This window comes from Adiantum capillus-veneris, chromosome 9 (genome assembly GCF_014529385.1).
Source record: "Adiantum capillus-veneris isolate H3 chromosome 9, ASM1452938v2, whole genome shotgun sequence".
In the NCBI taxonomy this organism is placed as follows: domain Eukaryota; kingdom Viridiplantae; phylum Streptophyta; class Polypodiopsida; order Polypodiales; family Pteridaceae; genus Adiantum; species Adiantum capillus-veneris.
In genome coordinates, this window is record NC_140939.1 from 114,509,665 (window position 1) to 114,533,736 (window position 24,072).

The 24,072-nt window shown below is 42.0% G+C and overlaps 2 protein-coding genes across 3 annotated transcripts in view; both read left to right on the forward strand.

Moving 5' to 3' along the window:
* Window positions 1–15,214, forward strand: part of LOC147451020 (COP9 signalosome complex subunit 6-like) — a 44,881-nt gene extending 29,667 nt beyond the window's left edge. The window contains exons 2-10 of one of the 2 annotated variants that reach the window (XM_086519974.1): window positions 13,240–13,328; window positions 13,437–13,530; window positions 13,611–13,672; window positions 13,745–13,823; window positions 13,930–14,022; window positions 14,260–14,360; window positions 14,612–14,667; window positions 14,752–14,840; window positions 14,939–15,214. In XM_086519974.1, the coding sequence (XP_086376100.1) occupies window positions 13,240–13,328; window positions 13,437–13,530; window positions 13,611–13,672; window positions 13,745–13,823; window positions 13,930–14,022; window positions 14,260–14,360; window positions 14,612–14,667; window positions 14,752–14,836 (659 nt within the window). In that variant the 3' untranslated portion in view covers window positions 14,837–14,840; window positions 14,939–15,214. Of the gene's footprint in view, window positions 1–13,239; window positions 13,329–13,436; window positions 13,531–13,610; window positions 13,673–13,744; window positions 13,824–13,929; window positions 14,023–14,259; window positions 14,361–14,611; window positions 14,668–14,751 lie in introns of both variants that reach the window. The other variant, XM_086519973.1, reaches the window with a different exon arrangement.
* LOC147451021 (uncharacterized) lies at window positions 14,968–23,825 on the forward strand. Its single transcript, XM_086519975.1, has 4 exons — window positions 14,968–15,010; window positions 15,126–15,193; window positions 17,500–17,604; window positions 23,718–23,825. Exons 1-4 carry the CDS (start codon window positions 14,968–14,970, stop codon window positions 23,823–23,825), a joined length of 324 nt encoding a protein of 107 aa, XP_086376101.1.
* Window positions 23,826–24,072: the final 247 nt, after the last annotated feature.

The following is a 24,072-nucleotide window of genomic DNA, read 5'->3' on the forward strand; positions in this document are numbered from 1 at the left end:
GTGTACAAATGAAGCTTGTGAGTGTGTGTGGGTGTTTCTGTCTCATCCCCTACTTCTTGGGCTCGCCCCCTCCTATGTAGGGCTTGACAGACTTTTTGGGACACACAAAGCATCCAATTCCCCTAATGTTTGACCTTTGGACACAACCTGAATTTTGGAACCTTAGCATTTTGGAAGTCTTAATGGGTTGAACCTTAGGGTCTTTTGAGCCCATTGTTGCACATAGCCTGTTGCAGATGGCCCTCCCTTTGAATCCCTATTTTCCCTCCTTTGGATCCCTACTGTGGCCGGTTTGCTAGCTTAACCAATATTCTAGCTTTTTCTCCCCTGGCACTTCCCCATATTAAATGATCAGTTTAACACGAGAAAATCATTTAGGAGAATTAGATATTGATTATTATGACATTACCTCTCTCTTGAAATCATAGTCGTCCTCGACTATGGGGTAGAGAAGATAAAGCATATTCATTAGTCCTTTTCGTAGCGGTAGAGGATCCCTATGTTACCCTATAACATCGTTCCAGAATGGATGACTAGTCCATTTGGCGCTTGAGAGCCTAAGCTGCCGCAAGCTGTCTGCACATTAGTCCTATCAGTCTTCCATAGTAGAGTGACAAGCTCTACTTGGTGTTCGGGAGAGGTCATCTCCGCAAACTTGATCTAAGTATGCATACTACTTCATTTTTGTGCACAATAAAGAAAAAGAGAGTCTTAAAAGACAAAAGCTTTGTTCATTCTAAACATTTGTACATTTGCTTACTCTAGGGAAGCATTGTAAGTATTGACAAGGTTTAGGTTATCCTTTAATTGTATGCCTTGTATCTATCTAGCATCTTCAAAATGATAATTCTTTCTTAGTACCTTGTCTTCATGTCGGAGTACTTGTCTTCATGTCGGAGAATGGACTCGGGCTGCAGCACCTCTTCTTGGTCCTCGATCTCCGGTGGGTCTTCAATAGTTGGTTCTTGAGGTGGCTCTCCTTTGTAAGGCTTTAATAGGCTCACATGGAAAGCATTGTGTATGAGCCAATGGTTGGGCAACTTGAGTTGATAGGCCATCTCATTGATTGGCTTAAGAATTTGGAAGGGACCATAGTACCTTTTTGCTAACTTAGCATAGTACTTTTGGTGTCCCGTAGGATTCTTGCCTGTCGTGTGCCTTAATCGAGCCTTGGGAAATTTGAGTAAGACCCAATTATTTTCTTTAAAGGCTTGGGCTCTTCTGTGCTTGTCAGCAGCAACCTTTTGCCTTTGCTGTGAGATAGAGATAGCATCCTTAATCTTTTGGAAAGATTTTTGTAGGTCTCGGCTTTACTCATCTGTAGCGAAGATCTTCACGTGTACCTTAAGTAGCAAGGGACTTTTTGATCTTCCCTCAATTACCTCAAAAGGTGCTTTTCCCGTGGAAGTATGTACAGTGTTATTGTAGGCATACTCCACTAAGGGTAAGTACTCCCATTGGGATCTTTGATCTACTTCTGTTACATAGGCTTTTAGTAGATCGAGGATTGTCAGTTTAGCTATTTCACTTTGGCCATCCGTTTGCGGGTGATAGGCTGAAGAGAAGTTTAGCCTTGTTCCTAAATTCTCAAAGAGACCCTTCCAGAAATTACTGGTCATTCTAGGATCTCTATTCGACACTATGGACATTGGCAAGCCATGGTACTTGAAGATTTGTGAAATGAAGAGGGTTGCCATTTGATGGGCTTTGATAGTCTTTTTGACAGGTATAAAACGAGCTTGTTTACTGAACCTGTCTACTATCGTCCATATTCCCGTATTCCCATGGATAGACTTAGGCAATCCAAAGATAAAATCCATGGATATGCTCTCCCATGGTGAATTAGGGATTGACAAAGGTTGAAGCAATCCAAGTTGCTTCCCTCTATCAAACTTCGTCTTTTGGCATACCACACATTTAGAAACATACTCTTGTATGTTTGCTTTCATGGTAGGCCAATAGAAATATGTTTCAATCCCTTTTAGGGTAGACTGAATCCCTCTATGCCCTGCATAAGGAGCAGCATGAGATTCATACATTACTTTCTCACGTAGTGAGCTAGTAACGCATAGTCTATTGCCGTAGAGAAGATAACCATCTTGTAAAGTAAACGGTTCCTCTTTCTTCCCTAGTGCAAGGGCTTAAATCACATCTCTAAAATCGGGATTAATAGCATACTTGTCTATCATAGAAGATAGATCATTGTGAGTTGCTATGGAAATCGCATTCACTCTCGGTCGTCTTGAGAGTGCATCGGCTACTTGATTATGCTTGCCAGCAATGTGAGCAATATGAAAATGAAACTGCGAAAGGAAATTTGCCCACCTCATTTGTTTGTCGGAGAGCTTTGTCTGCGTCATGAAGTACTTAAGACTTTGGTGATCCGTTCGCAGAATGAAAGGAGTCCCTAATAAATAGTGCTTTCATGAGTCTAAGGCATGTAGAACTGCAAGGAGTTCCTTTTCATATATGCCTAGAGCTTGCTCAACAGGGTCGAGCCTTCGACTTTCATAGCCTATGGCGTGCCTTTCTTGAAGCAAAACAACTCCAAGGTAATCACTCTACAAGCATCACATTGGACCTCAAATGGCTTTGAGAGATCCGGTAGTGTAAGCACAGGTTGAGAGATGAGCTTTTCTTTCGCATTGTTCTCCTTGGCAGACCATGTGTACCTAACGTTTTTCTTTGTTAGGTCATGTAATGGTCTTGCTTGTGGGGGAGCATGAGAGAGAGCCCACTTGCTGTCCTATGCAATGAGAGTGAAGGAGGAGAGGAGATTGGCGCAGAAAGAGCACACGCAGAGAAGAACGTGAGAGAGAGAGAGAGGGCTCGTTGGATTTTGGGAAAAAGCCACGCTATGTATTATTTGGGCTTCACCTTTGAGTATATGAGTAAGTGACTAGGGGGCCATTCACACTTGGGCCCCCTCACTTATAAGTCTTTTTAACTTATAAGTTATAAGTACAAGGCACTTAGGCCTTTATTCCCTAACAACCTCCCACCTAAAGGCAATGTACCTTGGGAGATCAAAGAATCAGCTAACTATGATACAACAGCTGATCATGCACTTACTCATCCAACACCCATCATCTGACGGCAATATGCAAACCGCTCTGCTGGAAGACTCTTGGTCAAAAGATCTGCAGGATTGTCATCTGTGTGCACCTTGACAAGTGTAATGCTCTTGTCATCAAGCACACTCCTGATAAAATGATACTTCACCTCTATGTGCTTTGTCTTGGCATGAAAAACAAGATTCCTTGCAAGCATAATAGCACTCTGACTATCACAGTGTAGCACAGGAACCGGTGACTTAATGCCAAGCTCTTCTACCAAACGCATGAGCCACAAAGCTTCTTTGCATGCCTCAGTGGCAGCCACATACTCAGCCTCAGTGGTAGACAAAGCAACACATTTTTGCAGTCTGGAAATCCAAGAAACTGCACCTCCTGTGAAAGTAAACACATATCCAGAGGTAGACTTCCTGCAATCTGGATGTCCAGCAAAATCTGCATCTGTAAAGCCATGCACAGATGTCTCACTCTTCCCAAAACAAATGCACAAGTCTTTAGTGCCTTTCAAGTATCTCAAGATACACTTCACTGCTTCCCAATGCTTTTTGCCAGGATTGCTCATGTACCTGCTTACTACTCCCACCGCAAATGCAATGTCCGGACGTGTAGCAACCATAGCTTACATCAAACTGCCAACGGCTGATGCATAAGGAACCTTGGCCATTTCAGCCCGCATATCATCTGTGTTTGGGCAGTCATGTGCAGTCAGTTTTACATATGGAGGCAGCGGAGTACCAAGTGCCTTTCCCCCATCCATATGAAAACGATGTAGCACCTTATTGACATAATCTCGTTGAGATAGATACAGACGCCTGTTGATCCTATCTCGAGAGATACGCATGCCCAAAATATGATTAGCATTACCAAGATCCTTCATGTCAAAGCGATTCTTTAAGCTTTGCTGTAGTGCATCCAACTCCGTGATATTGTTACCCGCAATAAGCATGTCATCAACATACAAAATCAGCAATAGAAGAGATCCATCACTTGCCGTTTTGATATACAAACAGTGATCAGAATTACTTCTTTTGTATCCTTGAGACCTCATGAATGTATCAAACTTGTGATACCATGCATGGGGAGACTGTTTCAAACCATACAAGCTCTTCAAGAGTCTACATACTTTCTTCTCTTGCCCCTTTGACACAAAACCTTCTGGCTGCATCATATAGATCATCTCAAGCAAATCGCCATGCAAAAACGCTGTTTTGACATCCATTTGCTTTAAACTCCATATCTTCAGAAGCAACCAGGCCTAGAACAAGACGTAATGTGGCAAGCTTTACAACAGGAGAAAAAATCTCATCAAAATCAACACCATGCTTTTGCTTGTACCCTTTAGCAACCAAACGTGCCTTGTACTTAGAAGAAGCATCAGATGTGACCTTCGTCTTGTAAACCCATTTACATGGCAGAGCCTTATGCCCTTTAGGCAAATCAACCAAGTCCCATGTATGGTTTTTCTCCAAAGACTGCATTTCCGAAACCATTGCTTTGAACCATTTCTTACTGTCTTCCCGTTGCATAGCCTCTTTATAGCAAGACGGCTCACCACAATCAGTAAGCATGACATAGTCCAAAGACGGTTCATATCTATCGGGGGGCCTTGTCACCCGAGTAGACCTACGCACCCAATGATCCATAACAGGTGGATTTTCAGCCTGTAAACCATCAAAAACAGCAGGCTGTTCAGCCGGTTGTATCGCAACAACGGGCGGTCTAGGAGCATCAACCTGTTCCCCTACCTGTGGTGCATCAATGGCAACTTGTTGGGGCTGATTTTCAGCAGCTAATGGCTGATTTTCAGCACCATTTTCAGCATGTAAAGGCTGTTGAACATTGGGCCTTCTTGGCTGTCCATATGTAACATCTTCACGAAAAACAACCCGGCGCACTTCCTCGACCTTTGTGGGCTGTTTGTGCATGCAATTCTCATTGAAGACGACATCATTGCTGCGTATGATTTTCCGTAATGCGGGATCCCATAATCTATACCCCATTTCACCATCCTCACCATATCCTAGGAAAATGCATTTATGAGACTTTGGTTCTAGTTTGGTGCGCAGTTCACTCCGGATGTGAACATAGGCCTCACAACCAAACACTCTTAAATGTGCATATGAGGGTGGCTTGCCAGACCACACCTCCTCAGGCACCTTTCCACCCAAAGCCTTGCTAGGTGAGCGATTAATCAAGTGAATAGCTGTTTGCACAGCTTCTGCCCAAAAACCATGAGGTAATGCAGCATGTGACAGCATACTCCGAACTTTCTCTTGGATAGTCCGGTTCAACCTCTCTGCAACTCCATTCTGAGAGGGATTAAAAGGAGCCGTGAGCTCTCTTTTAATACCTTTAGTAGCACAAAAGTCAATAAATGCTTTTGATACATACTCCCCCCCATTGTCTGAGCGCAAAGACCTAAGCTTCTTGTCAGTTTGATTCTCAACAAACGCAAGAAACTTCTTGAAAGTATCCAAAACATCGCTTTTAGCACGTATTGGATACACCCACACCTTACGTGTAGCATCATCGATAAACGAGACAAAATATTTCTTTCCCCCTAAGGACAACTGTGGCATTTCACATACATCGGAATGCACTAAGTCTAACCTGTCAAACTTCAAAGAAAGTGACCTTTTGTGCGGTGTTTGACTGTGCTTACCATAAATACAGTGCTCACAATGAGAAAAATCAGCATACCTCAAACACGGCAAATAACCACAACGAGACAGAGTTTCCATTCCTCTTTTACTCATGTGTCCCAACCGGCCATGCCACAAAGAAACACTTGGCTGCTCGGTTACGGCGACAACATGGTCACGCACACTAGATACATGCAAAGGATACAAAGTGTCCGATTTACAACCCTTGGCTACAATCCGGGCCCCTTTACAAATTTTCCACTTACTATCACCAAAAGTGGTGTGATAGCCTGCATCATCTAGCTGCCCTGTACTAATCAAACTCTTCTTGAGTTGTGGCACATGACGCACTTTGTGCAAAACAAAAGTCATACCATCAGCAAAAGAAAACTGGACACTGCCAATACCTGCAATGTCACATGCATAGTTATCTCCCAAATAAACAGTGCCCTGCACCTCACCTGAGTACTGTGTAAACCAATCCCTATGAGGTGTTACATGAAAGGAGGCACCTGAATCAAGAATCCAAGTATGCATGTCCACATCAGAACCCATAGCAAGGGTATGTGCATCCACAGAAGAGGCATTGAGTACATCAGTGCTGCTGTCACTGTCACAACTACTAGCAACATTGATTTCCTCAATCAACACAGTGCTCTTCTTGGCATTTCCCTTGTCCTTTGCATCAGTTTCAGCACCCTTGTTCTTCTCTTTCTTCCACTCATAGCATTCCCGTTTATAATGCCCTTTCTTTCCACAATGATGACACACAACATCTTTCCTACGAGATTTGCTGCGTGCCCTGTCCTTATTGTCAGATTTCTCCCTCTGTTGAGACCTGCCTCTCAAGTGCAATGCATTAGAAGACCCACCTGTGGTGTTCTTCCTGTTCATCTCTTCCATCAGGAGAGAACTCTCTACATCTGCATACTTAAGTGACGCACTTGAGTTACTAAGAGCTGTCCGGAATACATCCCAACTCTCGGGCAATGTGCATAGCAGAAAAGTAGCTTTGAACTCCTCATCAATCGTGAATTTCAGCTCTGTCAGTTGGCTGAAAATAGAATTGAATTCATTGAGGTGCACCGACATGTGCGTGCCCTCCTTCATGCGGAGATCCATAAGCTTCTTGAGCCAATACACTTTACTGGCAGCACTCTGCTGTGCATACAACTCGTCTAAACGCTTCCACATGCCCCATGCTGTCTGCTCATTCTCTACATTGAAGAGTAAATTGTCAGACACCGAAAGCATGATCGTGGAGCGAGCCAACTCGTCCACTTCTTCCCATTCTTCAACCTCCATATCGACCGGTTTCATACCCTGTAACTTAATAGGTTTCGCCTGTTTCTTGTGCAACATCACATTATAACATTGCTTCTTCCATATAGCAAAGTTATGGGCACCTTCAAGCTTGCGAATGTGCAACAAATTGCCACTTTCACTGCTAGAAGCCATTCTGAGTGATTGCAAACACTGAAACCCTGTTTTGCCGACCTAAACACGCCCAAATGTGCGCAATCGGGCAAAAAACAGCTTGCTGTTACAGAAAAACAGCGAGCAAATTTCACGCGAAATCACCCCAAAACAGCGTACATTCACTGCCAAACCCTTACCAAAGGTTTCCACAAGGTGTATACATCATTTGCTTGCTGAAATTCCCTGTTTTAGGGCAAAAATCAGACCTGTAAACACCTGTTTTGCTGAATTTTCAGAACCTCGTTGGTGGAAACACCTGTAAGATTGACCTGTGAGACTTGCCCTAATGAAATTACATCAAATTGACCCCGAAATTGGTCAATTTCAGCAGAAATAGGCTGCTGTTCGCCAGTTTTTGAAACCCTAATTTTGGGGAAACTGTCACCGGAGGTCGATTCTACACGGTGAGAGGATCCCTTCGCGACAGAGTTGATCGAAAACGGTTGAGTATCCTTCCCGCAGCGAGCAAAAACAGAATTCTGATCTGTGTTGCGAAGATGGCTCTCTTGGAAACCCTAAAGCTCTGATACCATGTGTGGGGGAGCAGGAGAGAGAGCCCACTTGCTGTCCTATGCAATGAGAGTGAAGGAGGAGAGGAGATTGGCGCAGAAAGAGCACACGCAGAGAAGAACGTGAGAGAGAGAGAGAGGGCTCGTTGGATTTTGGGAAAAAGCCACGCTATGTATTATTTGGGCTTCACCTTTGAGTATATGAGTAAGTGACTAGGGGGCCATTCACACTTGGGCCCCCTCACTTATAAGTCTTTTTAACTTATAAGTTATAAGTACAAGGCACTTACGCCTTTATTCCCTAACACTGCTATTAGTGAGAACTTTTCTATAAAGCGTCTATAGTATGCACATATACCTATAAAGCTTCTTAATTCGTGAAGATTCCTTGGTTTAGGCCATTCTTTTATTACCTCTAACTTTGATGGATCCATTTGGATGCCATCTTGAGATATAATGTGACCTAAATACTGAATCTCTTGTAAGAAAAATTCACTTTTCTTTCGATTAACATAAAGTTTATTCTCTCTTAGAACTTGAAATATTACATGGAGGTGTTGCTTGTGTTTGTCTAATGAATTAGAGTAGATGATGATATCATCAAAGAACACTCCAGTAAAGGTTCGGTGAGGCCTGAATAGCTTCTCCATCAAGCGGTTGAATGTGGTTGGTGCATTGGTCAAGCCAAAAGGCATGACAATGTATTCGTAAAGACCAAACGTAGTGCGAAATGCGGTCTTTACAATGTCTTGATCAACTATCCTTATTTGATGATAGCCACTTTTTAGGTCAATCCTACTGAAGTAGGTGGACTCTTGTAGCTTATCAAATAGGTCTTCTACTCGTGGAACGGGAAACCTATTTTTGATAGTGATCCTATTTAGTGCTCTATAGTCGACACACATACGATATGTGCCGTCTTTCTTTTGCACTAGTAGCACAGGAGAACAAAATGGAGATGAGCTAGGCCTAACCATGCCCTTCTCAACTAACTCATGCACTTGCCGCATAATCTCCTCTTGTTGAGCTTGAGAAACTCTATAAGGAGGTTTGTTAAGCGGTGAACTTCTTGGAAGAAGTTCAATTGCATGGTCATCATTACCTCGTTTAGGAGGTAGCTCACAAGAGATGTCGTCAATAAAGACATCTTGAAACCCCTTGAGAAAATTGGATAACTCTAATTTCTTTTGATTGTGTATATTTTCTTTTGCTAAAACATTAGGTTCATTTTGAGAATCTTCAACAAAAATTATGTACACGGAAATAGAGCTCTTTATTGACTTGTTGAAAGCTTGTGTATGTACAATGGGTATAGTGTTACCCATTTCCTTAGCATCTATATACATATCTTTTTCCCTGAACTTAAAGGAGATTCTCCTTTCAGGGAATTTAACATTGGTAGCCATGCGATCAAACCATGGTGCCCCTAGGATTACATTTTCATACTTGAGAGGAGAGATAAAGAAGTCCTCTTTGTCGACATAGCTTTGGACATGGAGCTTCAATTTCCCGATTAAGGGAGTGAGTGAAGCTTCTTGTCCCTTGAAAGCACCGTCTGTGGATAGGACATCTCTCATCTCGTATGCTTATATGGCTAGCTTGGTGGCCAACTCTATAGATATAAAATTGTGAGTAGAACCAGGGTCAAAGAGAATAAAAGCATCATGTTCTCTTACCTTTCCCCAAGCATGGCATAGAGGAGATCCTTTGTGGTGAATTTCCTCCTCTTGGATTTCGACCAAGGTAGCTCTAGGAGGTTCATGGCGGGTGTTCTTTTGGGGACAAGCGCGGTACGCATGCCCTTGCTCGCCGCACTTGAAACAACGGTTATCCTTGTGATAACACTCAAGCTCTTCAGTAGAGAGTTTATTTTTGCCTTTATAAACTCCCTTCTCTTTAGCTTTGTTGGGGTTGCCCTTAGGAGACTTTTGGACATTGTCCTTCCCCTTAGGCTCATTGGAACCCTTGTTTTCCGTGGGCTTAGAATTTCTTTTAGCCCCCATTTGGAAATTGATTCGAGAGGCCACCATAGTATGGTGTATAACCGCCGATTTGGTGCGTGGCCTTTGGGAGTTGACATACTCCGCCATTTCTTCAGTTAAGCCCGCACAAAATTGTTGCTTTTGCTCTCCAGAATCCAACGTTTTGAAGACAGTGGCTTTGAGTTGTAGGTCCCAAAACTGGTCTACGTATTTGTGAATGGATTCGTAAGGAGAGAGCTTTATGTCTTTGGCATCGGTGGCCAAAAACTGCTTCATAATGGAAGCTCTTAAAGCTTTCCATGCTCGTGGAGCTTCACCGTTGGCCCGTAGGCTAGACCACCATTGCTTGGCGGATTTTTGAAAGTGTATAGCTACATGGCGTAGCTTAGAGGACTCCGTGAAGCCCTCATCTCCAAACGCCGCATTGAATTGTTGGATAAAGGCCGAGACTTTGTCCGTAGCACCAAAAGTGCCATGGTAGGTAAGGAAAGAGACGCTCTTCCCTCCCTCTTTGAACTTCTTGAGCTTGGATGACCTCTTCCACGCGGCATAGGATTTCCTATGGCCTCTTCTTTTTGATGGTTCAAAGGTTGCACCATCACTTTCTTCAGAAGATGAAGAATTTGAGGAAGATGGAGAAGAGGGTGACCTCTTTCTCGCCTTTTTCTTACCTTGATCTTCGTTGTCTTCACCATCACTTTCATAAGAGAAAGAGGATGAAGAAGATGGAGAAGAGGGTGTCCTCTTTCTTGCCTTTTTCTTCTCTTGCTTTTTGTCATCCCTCTTTGAAGTATGGTGTGGAGAAGTATGCGATGGTCTTCTCTGTTTTGGAGGCGATGGAGAGCGTTTAGCCCGCCGTCTTCGTGGAGCCATCTCCGCCGAGGTGGTGGGAGACTCACTTCTTTCTGGTTCCTTTGGTGGAGGCTCTTGAGTTCTCCTTTGAGAAGGAGATGTGTCATCAAGGAGCAAATTTCTGAGCCCTTCATAGGGATCCTCTTCTTCTTCCCGAATCGGAGAGAGACCTCTTTTGGAAGTCTCGCAAGGGGGCTTCCTAGGTGCTCTCTCGTCATGGTGGGGAGCTTGGAGAATCCCATGAGCACGGAGCTGTCGTTGCACTTTACTTTGGAGGGATGGATTGCCTTAAAGCTTAGGAACAAGATAGTTAACAAGCATCGGGGCATCATTAGTAGCTTGCTCATTAGCAAAATCAAAGCTATCAACATTAATTTCATTCTCTTTACTATTGTCAGCCATTCTAACAACTTTTAGGTGTAAACTTTTTAGTTGTACTTTGGTACTTGAAGCCCTAGTTGCTACTCCTCTTTACCCCTTTAAAAGAAAGCACTCAAGCTATTGTACGCATGGCTCGAATACCATTAATTGCAAGGAATAGAAGAGAGGGTCGTTCAACACCAAAACAGCACCGGCTCCTGTCAAGCTTCTAATAGCTCAATAGTGGTTAAGCCGTAGCCAAGCCCCGTAGGACTCCACTATTAAGACCATAGCTCCCGACGGTGATGTCCTGTTAACTGCACAAAGGCAGGCGCACTGCAAGGTTGAAAAATCCCTATTCTACTTACTCACATACAATTAATAGTACCAACCATTTATAGCTAGCTTGAGGATCTTCCTTCTTGAGCAAGAAAAGAGAAACCTTGTGCTTTGATACCAATGAAACATTTAACGGTCTAGTAACGTGTATATAGCGGAAAATAGCATGAACATAGTGAGCATTTTATTAGAATAGCTTCCTAATGTGAATAACAAGAGTGCTTGGGTGGAGAGAGCAACAAAAAGCATAACACCTAGTTAGATAGCATGAACAATACACCTAGTTAGATAGCATGAACAATACTTCAAAAGAGAGAGAAATTAAGCAATTGACAACAGTTGAGGACTGGATTTGCATGGAGCCGGTCCCCCCTCCAAAAGGTCTTGTATTATGGTTTCTCCCATCAAGAGAGACATTTTACAACACAATTCTTTTTGTTCCTTCAATACTAGCTAGTGCAATGAAGATGGAAACTTCATGCACTAAGCAAAACACTTATCAAACACAACATCAATCCCTTCACGGTCTCAGACCCAAAACCTCACACACCTGCGAAGATGGTGAGAGCTAGCGGGGTATTAGAGTAGATTGACAGGAAGGAGTATTCTTACGAGAAAGATGTACATCTCCTCACATAATCACTCATATTAGCATAGCTTAGCTTAGTAATTAGCATTGTAGAGGAGATGAGCATGCATTGAAGCTTGGCTCTTGGTTGGATTTGCATCACAAAGCCAAGAGTTGTTGGTGTAGGCATCCCTTCTCACAAGCTTGGGTAGGTGGTAAGCTTTCCATTAAAGCTTGAGAAGGAGAGAGGGTCTTCTTTGCTTCACGCATGAGATTGTGTGAGTGTGTGTGTGATAATGCCTTGCAAAAATCAGCCCCCTCTCTCTCTTGGTCGACCCCCCTTGCTAAATGCTTATGCTACAGCCCTATTGGACCTCCCTAGGCCTAGCCAATGGAAATGAAGTAGCATAAGTGATAGCCTTCTGACATGTGTCCCCCTTTCCCCTTTTGTGAGAGCTTTAGGTAATTAATAAATGCAACTAAACTCTCATTGGACCCCTTTGCCTCCTGGCCAATAGGAATCAGGCAAGCCATTGGGCTGCTGAATGCTCATTGGTCCCCTTGGGAGACTATCCAATAGTCCTCTAGAGAGCTTAATTCTTATTGGTTCTTTTATTAAGTGTTTTTATATTAATTAAACTAGATTTACTCTAACCTAATTCTTATTGGTCCACCTCCATCCAATAGGATTTGAGTATACCTTGTGGGCATCTGGCCTAGGGAGTTGACATGTGTCCCTCTTTCCCCTTGTGTACAAATGAAGCTTGTGAGTGTGTGTGGGTGTTTCTATCTCATCCCCTACTTCTTGGGCTCGCCCCCTCCTATGTAGGGCTTGACAAAGACTTTTTGGGACACACAGAGCATCCAATTCCCCTAATGTTTGACCTTTGGACACAACCTGAATTTTGGAACCTTAGCATTTTGGAAGTCTTAATGGGTTGAACCTTAGGGTCTATTGAGCCAATTGTTGCACATAGCTCTTTTGCAGATGGCCCCCCCTTTGGATCCCTACTGTGGCCGGTCTGCTAGCTTAACCAATATTCTAGCTTTTTCTCCCCTGGCACTTCCCCATATTAAATGATCAATTTAACATGAAAAAATCATTTAGGAGAATTAGATATTGATTATTATGACACATTGTGTCAATTTAGTGATCATCAGAGCTTGCCAGTGTTGAGGGCTTCATGCACAAACATTCATGCTGACCTGGACACAGATTTTCTGTGGCAGATGATATGCTTCCTGCCTTGATGATTATAAAAAGAAAGGTGTGGCTGCATTGCATGTTGAAAAGAGGATACCATGCATCTAAAATAGCTCAGCTTCACGGGCATATGCCACGTGTGCACTCGTGCGTGGGCGCACACACATACACACATTTTTATTTAGAACTCTGATATAACTATGTCGAGTATTATTATCATGTGTTTGCAGACAAAAAGGTCTTCCCTAAATACGATATATTGGGCTGGTATGCTACTGGAAGTGACATTCAAGAGACGGACATGCAAATTCACAAAGCTGTATGTAAAAGTAATCACTTTTGTGTATATGTTTCTTGCCTTACGCTTTTGTGAGTGGAATTTCTGTTGTTGTGGCTGGGCTTATATGCGAATCCTATTGGTGAATAGCTGATGGACATCAATGAAAGTCCTGTGTACATGCTCTTGAGTCCAGCCATTAATCATGCCCAAAAGGACTTGCCAATCACCATTTATGAGAGTGGTGAGCTGTGTCTATGAACTTCTGCTTTTTGCTCTTCACTTTTGATTCTTAAGGCACAACAAGGGTTGTGTGTTTTGCAGAGTTACATGTTATTGATGGGGTGCCATCCTTGATATTTGTCAAGTCAAGTTACACCATTGAGGTTTGCGCTATTATTGAGTAACTGCCTTTATGCTTTGCATCGCAAGGTTGTGAATGTTGAATTTGTCTATAGACAGTGGAAGCAGAGCGAATTACAGTCGATCATGTGGCACATATCAAACCTTCTGATGGCAGCACTGCTGCCACACAATGTAAGCTCTTGTTTAATCTAATCCTCATATCAAAGGCAGCTCTGTTTATTGTTTGAGAGAAGAGGGTATGACACTTCCAAATTGCTGACATGGATGACCGAAACAGTGGCAGCCCATTTGAGTGGCATCCACAGTGCAGTCAAGATGTTGAATTGCAGGATCAGAGTTCTGCACAATCTGTTGGTCTCTATTCATAAAGGTAAAAGCCAATGGCTGTCTTTTCGTCTAATTAGACTTTTTTGCACAAGCAAAAGGTACAGTAACAAGACGTCTTGCATATTTCAAGAAGTTTTAACAGAGCTTTCATGAACTCACCAAGCAAATGATCAAATTTGGATGCTCCCACCACTATAACTTGGAGTAGGCACCTAGAAGATGATCACCAGAAGTTTGTCAAATAATAATAAACATGGTGTTTTCCCTCCCTTTTTTTCAGGAGAAACACCTTACGAGCATTCGCTCTTGCGACAGATCTCAAGCCTCCTTCGCAGGCTGCCTGCCATAGAGTCCGCAAAATTTCAGGATGACTTTTTGACGGTAATCATTTGCTGCACAGAAATTTGTCATGCCTTGTGTTTGGGCACATAGTGAGAAGGGGATGCAAGTTTTTAATTAATTCCTCAGTCCGTTACTTTGTCTTTTTCGTTTAGCCTTTAGCTTGAAATATTTGTCGATTTGACTCTCTTCTAAGTCCTTTAGCCAGTTTGTAATCTGGATTATACCTTGGCAGCATGGTGTGTTGAAGTAGGGTTGTGACAGCTCTCTGATTTCAAGTACTGTTTGTGTAGGAATACAATGATACTCTGCTAATGACTTATCTTGCAATGATGACAAAGTGCTCGAGGTATACTTTTATTAACTTCTTAATTAAATGTGAGCGACATTGATATTATAAAGATTATCTTACTAATTACTTTCTGTATTGCAGCACAATCAATGAGTTTGTGGACAAGTTCAACACAGCTTATGACATCAAACAAACCAGACGGATAGGCAGGATGCCCTACATTTAGGGAAGTGAGTAAGGAAGCTATTTTTCCCTCGGTTTTGTGTACAAATATGTGCTGGCTTGCATATATACAAACACATTTCCTGAGATGGGGATGTGTACTTAGGTAGTATCAGAACATTTTTTGGCATTACAATGTTAAAGGAGATAACTGCGCAACATTTGAGTAGACACCAAGGTAAACATACTAAAAAGTTTAGAAAGGTAGCTTTAACTGAAGTTATACCAACCTTTGGTTCATGTGGGAGTTGCCTGCTAACATGAGTTTATTGTGCATGCTTATGCTCTTGCAGAAGATATTGGTTTTTCAAAGGCAGTCTGTTGGCCTTGTTATGTCCATTTGAGCACAGGTCAATGCGATGTGTGCATTTTAAGGCGGAAATTCTCTTTATGATGTTATGTTTTCCTTCACTGATAACTTTTCAATTACATTTCTTAACAATCCCCCTTGCTTTGAATGGATATCCTTGTGCATAAAATTGGTGAAGACACAAAATAGAGGAGGGATTGTTTTTGTAGTCTTATGAAAAAGTTCACATGGTCGATATATATAAATACAAAGGAAACCTGTTGTAGTCTTTCTTTTGGAACTTGCTGAAAGGGGCTAATCGTACCTGTCCAACTGGCTGTCTTTGTTGACAAGCTCCTTTATTTTAGATATTGCAAATGTTGTAATTGTAGGCAGAGTGATAAGACTAATTGTTGAGCTTGTTTAATTTTTCACAATTGGACTCTAAATCTTTTGGCTTCATTTAAGTATTGAGAACCTAGATTTATAGCTGCGTCTTGTAACATCTCTCTAACAGAGGTTTCCACAGTTATTGTTTCAAAGTCATTTTACCTAGCGTAAAAGAACTTTGGAAAAATCTTCTAAAGGAAGCTGACATGAGTTGGATTCTAAATGATTGGGTAGGTGTAATCCCAATCAGAAAGTTTTTGAACTCTTCAAGAAGCATTAATGAGAAATCTTCTCCTCATGTCTCCAAACTGTTGACTTTACAACACTAAATACGAAGCTGAATTTGGATTGCACTAAAGAAACTTGTGTAAAAAACTTAATTTCACCCTGAAGGGTTTTATGAACTTAAAATGTACCACAAATAGTGATTGTTGTGCCTTTTTAGACCATACGATATTTCAAACTTCCTTGAATCTATTAAAAAAACCTTGAACCTATATGCCAATCTAAATATCGTTTGTATGTCTCACATATCTTCAAAGATCTTTCTTTTAGCTAAATATGGTGTCATTTCTTCTCAACTACTTAGATTTTCTTGTCTTTGTTCTAATAAATGTGCTTTCATTGTTTAGTCTTGCCATCTTATTTCTTTACTAAAATGATGAAAAATGTTCGTTCATTTTTGCATCGTAATAAGTTTATTTTCAATGTTTCTTCCTTTAGAATCTTTAGGATAATCGGTAGTAAATTTAACAAAAGTGGGTACCTTAGAAGCTCGGTTATTGTTTGATGTAGTAATACACTATTTTGCTGCTTAGATCTTTAGTGCTTTTAGTATTTTGATCTTACTTGATAGTGCTAGCCTTTATCATGGTTGAGTATGCCCATCACCTTCGGAGGGGGATAAAAAATCTTTTAGTTGGTTTCATAGAGTATGTTCAAAGCATGAATGAACTCCATACAAACTTGAGCCTACTCTTGGGCACCGACGACGTGAGTAGGGGCTATACATGTCATTATCTTATTCTTCTTGTTTGGACAAGTTGAGGTGGCATATGTCAACTTTTAAACTTTGTACCACTTTGGTTAGGTTTAGCCTCTTCTAAATGGATTTGTAGTGGTACTTTTTAAAGTAGTATTTTAGAATTTGGATTCTAATTTTTAGGATTAAGTCTTGAGATGTCTTATCCTTGTTAGTTTAAAGTATTTGCTTCAAGATTTATTCAAGGAAGTTGCTTTTATGCTTTTTCTAAAAGCATTTTTAAGTGACTAATGGTTTGTCTTATCGAGTCTTGTTTTGGTAGCAAATAAAGTGATTTGAGTTTTTTTTTCCTTGTTTTCTTACGTCCCTTGCTTTTGTATTTTTGTGATTGTTTTATCCCCTCTTTTAATTCGTATTTAAAATATTCTGACCATATGAAGGTAAAGATATAAGTATTTGAGAAATTCCAAAAGATAAATGTGGTGTGGAAGAATTGACTTAAGCACACGGAATGCCAAATGAATGTGTGTGTGTGTGTGTGTGTGTGTGTGAGAGAGAGAGAGAGAGAGAGAGAGAGAGAGAGAGAGAGAGTACCAGGGTTTTGTTTTGTGGTTTTAGAGTTTCAGGGTTTCGATTTGTATTTTGTGATGTTTAGGGTTTTGCAATCTCTTTCTTGCCATTATGTGGCCTTGTTTTTGCTATTCTTAGGACTTTTGGGTGTTGTTTAAGGGTTTATAGGTGTAGAATTAGGATTCTTGGGTTTGTTTTAGGGTTTGCAAGTGTCAATTTTAAGTTCTTAGCTCATGTTTGAGGATTTTTAGGTGTTGAATTAGTGTTTCTAGGTGCTAATTTTGGCTTTGCAGCTTTTGTCTTTGGCCTATGTGCTTTTTAAAACACCGTGAGTGTGGGAGGGTGAGAGGGAACGACATTTTACTTCACTGGCTTTGGATTGGATGCAAATTTAATCTTGAATATGGTTGATATGATGGCGCTAACATAGATGTAGGCGATAAGGAAGATTCGAAAACAAACAGGGAATTGTGTCATCAAGCGAGTGAAGCATGACATCCCAATCTTTGTCGATGCTTCAATGGGTGTAAATACACAACAGGTTGAATACTCTAATCTTTTGGCTTCATTTAAGTATTTGAGAAAATCAAAGAAAGATAAATGTGGTGTTGAAGATTTGACTTACACATGTGGAGTGTCAAATGTGTGTGTGTGTGTGTGTGTGTGTGTGTGAGAGAGAGAGAGAGAGAGAGAGAGAGAGAGGGAGAGAGAGAGAGAGCTTGCAAGTTCTAGGACTTTATTTTACAAATTTTCTACGTTTTAGAGTCTCAAGTTTTTGAATTTGCATTTTGTTTTGTTTAAGGAATTCGCAATCTCTTTCTTGCTTTTGTTGTGTTTTGGGTTGTTTTAGGGTTTTGCAGTGCTGATTTAGGGATTATAGGTACTAAATTAGGCTTTTCATTTACTGATTTAGGGTTTGTAGGTGTTGATTTAGGGATTGTAGCTTTTGTTTTTGGTTTATGTGTCACGAGTGTGACGACTTGGCATGGCTCTAGTGGCCACTGAAAGGGACACTAAAGACGCCCGACCTAAACTAGAAAAAGCTCGCATCAAAAATTGCGTGGACAAAGGTTGCTGACGTGGCTTCCAAAAATTACGTCGTGATTTGTGCTAACACGTGGCAGAGTTGTACGAACGCCTAGAGTAGTCTTTGCGTGAGCCTTTTAGAAGCCATACATTCAGGCAGTCTGACTTACCCCACATATGAGATCATGACTCAGAAAACCGAACAGACTTCTAATAATAAAAGTAGAAAGAAGAAGAGCCCCCAAGAAAAGAAAGATAAGGATGCACGACCGCGGCTCACGCTTCGGGAGAGGGCCAGCTACATCAAAGAGGGGAAGTGTTTTGGATGCGGGGAACATAGGCACATCTCCGCGAAGTGCCCTAAAAAGGCACAGAAATAACAAGATGAAGAAAGGCCATAGAGTTTGAAAGCAGCTGAGGAACGTGGACGAAAAGGCAAGATGAAAGTAGGACTGGTTCCATATTGCATGGGTACTGACCCAAGCACGATTGATGAAAGTACAGAACTTTGCCGAGCTTGGGGCAAAGTGAAAGATCAAGAAGCCCTGATTTTCTTTGATGGAGGAGCCAAGGCAAACTTCATTTCACCTGAATTGGCGGCGCGGCTTGAGATTACACCTGATTGATGGGACCACAAGCAGAGGCAGTTCTAGCGACACCCGGCAGGGATGTGGCCATTACGCCTGTCATTGGAAAACTTCGGTTGCATTGTCAGGGGTATTTGGGGCACGAGGACTTCTACATAATGCCCTTGGAAGGTTGTGATGTCCTCGTGGGAATCCCTTGGTACCATAAGAATAACGTCGTGGTCGATTATCATGCGAAGGAAGCTACATTGACTACTGAAAAGGGCCGAACCATTGTACTTGATGTGAAACTCAAGGGCGAGTCTATCCCTATTGTATCGACTTCTGCCGTTTCAAAATTAATGAAATCTAGTTTGTTTGTTTACTCGATCTTTTTGAAAGAGTTGAATGATGAATATAGGACAAATATGTTTGAACTTGATAAAGAACGCCAAGATTTTCTCCACACTCATGTCGATTGCTTTTCTGAGGGCCTGCCAGGCAAGTTGCCACCAGCTTGTTTTGAGGATCATACCATTGATTTGATACCTGGAAGCACACCACCAAAACATGCCACCTTACTGAGTGAGCCGAGCCTAGAATGAAGAAATTATGAACCAAGTGAAATACCGCTTGGAAAAGGGTCTTATCCAGCCGAGTACTTCACCTTAATGTTCTCCGGTGTTGTTGGTTGAAGAAAGACGGATCTTGGAGAATGTGCATTGATTATAGAGCTCTCAACAAAATCACCATCAAGAACATATTTCCGATTTCTAGGATCGATGATATTCTTGACCGACTCTACCGGGATCCTCTTGTTTCAATATGATCGATTTGAAGAGCGGATATCATCATATTCGAATTGCATCGGGAGATGTCTACAAGACAGCTTTTCGGATGACCTTCGGTTTATTCGAATTTTTGGTGATGCCTTTTGGCCTTACGAATGCTTTAGCGACCTTTAACCGAATGATGGACAGGATTTTCAGAGAGTACAGATCTTTTGTTCGCACTTTCTTTAATGACATTATTGTCTTCTCCAAGGATGAGGCAAAACATAGAGAACATCTACTACTGGTCTTTCAGGCATTGTGAGATCACAAGTTGGTGATTAATGCAAAGAAGAGTGAATTTTTCCTACTAGAGATACACTTTTTGGGACACATCGTCTCAACAGCAGGAGTGCAGATGGACCCGGCCAAGATTGAGACTGTACGTAATTGGCCCGATTTGAAGAATGTCCATGAAGTTAGAAGCTTCTTGGGCTTATGTTCTTACTACCGGCAATTCATTAGAAAGCTTGCAGAGGTTGCTTCCCCTTTGCATATTTTGACACAGGAAGGAGTCCCTTTCTCGTGTCAGACATTGAAAGAGAAATTGACTTCTGGACCAGTTTTGACTTTGTCGGATTTGCTGAAGTCATTCAAAGTGTATTGTGATGCTTGTGGTCATAGTGTGGGTGCGGTCTTAATGCAAGAAGGCCATGTCATTGTCATGAGAGCCGATTGTTTTCAAGGCCGGAATTGACATCATAGATATATGAGAAAGAGCTTTTGGTGGTTATCCATGCTCTTACTCAATGGCGACATTACCTACCCGGAGCCGATTTTACGGTCTTCACAGATCAGCAGAGTTTACGCTACTTCTTGTCACAGATGCAGCTATCGAAAAAGCAGATGATGTGGGCTAACATCTGTCACAGTTTCACTTCCAGATTGTCCATGTGCAGGGACATAAGAACTTGGTGGCAGATGCTTTGTCCCCGAAGTCGTTGGTCTTGGCTATTTCCGCGATACATCATAGAAGTTTCGAGGATATGGTCGATCAGTACGCCACAGATCCAAATTTTGCAGATGTATTCGGTCGAATACAGAATTGGGGGAGGTAGTAGCGGGATATTCCATTCGGGATGGCTACTTGATGAAGAAAACGATGTTGTGTGTTACACAGCTGTTGAGGGACAAGGTTCTAACCGAATGCCATTGCCCACCATTTACGGGTCACGGCGGCTTGATACCACCTTGAAAGGTGTGGAGAGATACTTCTCTTGGCCGAGACTCAAGAAGGACGTGGATGATTTTGTACGCAGATGCTTGGTATGCCAGAAGGTCAAGTTTGACAGGCATAAAGCACAGGGATTGTTACAGCCTTTATCCATTCCCACCCACCCCTGGGAAAGTATTGCTATGGATTTCATTTTTGATCTCCCGCAGACACATTGTGGGAACGATGGTATCTGGACTGTTATTGACAGACTTAGCAAGCAAGCTCATTTCATTCTAGTGAAGAAAACAGTCAAGCCAGATCACTTAGCGAGACTGTTTATTGCCCAGATATTCAGATTACATGGCATGCCTGAGACAATTGTCTGTGACAGATATCCTCGATTGACGAGTTTGTTTTGGAAGGCTATTTGAGAGAACATTGGCACACGGTTGCAATTCTCGTCATCTTTCCACCCGCAGATAGATGGGAAATCTGAGATTGCAAATTCAGTCGTTCTGGATTTATTGAAGTCTTACATTTCGGATCAGAAGACTCAATGGGAAAAGTATTTGCCCTTGGTGGAATTTGCCTACAATAACACGATTCACTCTTTGACGGGGGAGGCGCCATTTGAGATTATTGAAGGTGCTCCGAAGGTTCCACCCTTCTTAAGCACGAAAGATAAGATTTTTGAAGCCGACCAGTATACACGGGACTTGGACACTGCTTTTGCCAAGGTCCGGGAGGCTTTAGAGAAATCTCAAGAAAGACACAAAAAGGCAGCAGATTGACATCGTCGCGATTTGAAATTAAAGGAGAACGATTGGGTGCTCTTATGTTTTGAGAAGGCACGTCTGAGATAGAAAAAGGGAAAGGAGGGGCTTTTTCTAAAGCTTAGCATGAGATACTATGGACCTTTTCAGATAAAAGAAAAGATAAATGATGTCTCCTTTAGACTGAAGCTGCCCGATACTTGGAGAATTCACAATGCTTTTCATGTGAGTCTCTTTGAAGCCTTTTAAAGGCGATGTGCCCGATAATGTGGAGCCAAATGAGCAACTCGAAGTGGAGGAAAGCGAGGAGATACTCGTTTCAGAACAGATATTGGCACATAAAGATAGAAAGATAAAAGGTAAAGCGATAAGGCGGTTCTTGGTTAAATTCAAGAACTATCCCGCATTGGATGCGAAGTGGATGGAGGAGGAGGACCTCGCAGATACTCCTGAGATTGTGAATCTTTATCTTAAAGCATTCGGTTTAGTATAGTCGACTCCGATCGAGCCCCGATTTGAGCATGGGCAGAATTTGGTGCAGCGGGCTTGCACAAGAGGAGAGTCACTCCGCTCGATTGATCGAATTTTTGATAATAGAGTCACTGATGTCTCTATTGGGTTTCAGGGATACTGTGGGCTAACAGTATTTTGTTGTAATGACTTTAAGATTTGGAATTCCCGATAATATGATAGTGATTTGTACTCGACTTGTTTAAGTGCAGGAACTAATAGACAAAATGACTGCAGCATTTTGGTACGATAAATCTCTATAGACATGATTGCAATAAGGATTAGTTAATTGGACATCTGTGAGGTCCTGACTGGATCTAGATGCGATTGCTAAATACATTGCTGATTAATCATCGTCCGAGATTGGAATGATTTTTGAATGTGATTTGTCATGTGATGTCAAGTGATGTCTTGTGATGTGACTGTTGATTGGTACATGTGCTAGATGTGTTGTTCCTAGTTCATCGGTACTAACAATTAGTGTCTGCTAAGACAGTTTATGGCCTCTGTTTGTTTTGCAGCGTCATCGAGGGCAATTACAATGCTTTCAAGAGAGGGGTATGTCACAAATGGGTGACGTGGCATGGCCCCGGGACACACTTATATAGTGGGACACAACAAAGGCGGACCCACATGATGATGTGGCTAATGGTATGGATTTCCAAAAATCACGCCGCGAATTGCGTTCACAAGTGGCAGTTGTACGGATCCACTTTTTACGGCGCTGGTTGTACGGAATTCCTTGAAAAAAAACGCAGTCTGAATTTTTATGGCTTTTTCTTGGATAAATTGCTTTACTTTGAAAAGCTTGAGAGCTTTTGATTTTGGGGCATCCCTTGTAACTTATAAATAAGTAGGTAGGGCCCTCACTCCTGAGAGCATCTGGACGCAGAGTCTGAGAGTGAGAACCCTCCCGCTCTCTTGTACTTTGAACACGGATTAATATAAAAAGAAATACTGAAAGGGGCGCCAGTCTTTGGGGCCAATATCTCTAGGCACGAAACTCCGCCGCGAATCAATTGTGAACTGTGAACTGTTTTGAAGTGAATCTCTGCTGTGTCACGGTAGAATCTTGACTTGGACTGTCCAAGTTTGTTACACGACGTCAATGAGATGTGTTGTTTAGTGACTCTCGGATTTTTGCAAGTGCTGAATGCGTGTAGTTTACTACATGGATACATAGAGTTAGTGTCTACTAACTCTAGCTTTTGTCCTTTGTTTGTTTGATGGCATAAAAGAGGGGGGTATGTCTCAGGTGTGATGACATGTCATGGCTCCAGTGGCCATTCAAAGGGCCACTAAACATGCCGGATCTAAAATAATAAAAGCTCACATAGAAAATTGCATGGACAAAGGCTGCCAATGTGGCTTCAAAAAAATGTGCCAGAATTTGTGGTGACACATGGAAAGGCTGTAAAAATGCCTAGGGTAGTCTTTACGTGAGCTTTTGGATGCCTAGATTTTGGGCAAGATGAAAAGCACTAGGGTATCCTATTTTTTGGGGCCCTTGTAACTCTTTATAAGCAGAGCCAAGGCCCCCTTCTCTGGAAAATTAGCTTAGTCCATTGCCAAGAAGAAGATCCTCTGCCATTGTACTTTTAGAAGGGGCACGAGTCTTTGGGCAAGTGCATTTGGAAGCAAAACTCCATCACTTTGTATAGACTTCCTCTCCCCCCCCCTCTCTCTCTCTCTCTCCAAGTTAGTTGTTGCAGTTTTTGTTTGTGTGTTGCTATTGATTTCTCACTTGGGTGTCTCAAGCTTGTTACTTTGTGCTTGTATCCTTGTGTTTACAGGGAGGCATCCCCCTATCTTCCTCATACGGCGGTCACATGATCTTCTCAATGATGATCTTCAGGAACCTTTTTTTGACAAGCGAGGGGTTTTATGAAGTGCTTTTTTGAACTATGCAAGCTCGTTACACCGTTGTTGCAGTGCATGCCCATTTTCTGTGAGGGACATATGGTGTATATGTTGCATGGTGTCCTATAGTTGAAATTGAAACAATTCTAAAACCAGAATGTCCCATATGGGTGGAAGTGTATAATTACTTGTCTATGTATTGGCAGCTATTGTATCCCACTAGTTTGGTAAGGTGCTTGTGCCACCTTGCGTATGAACAATGAACATGAGTAGATTATGCATACTTAG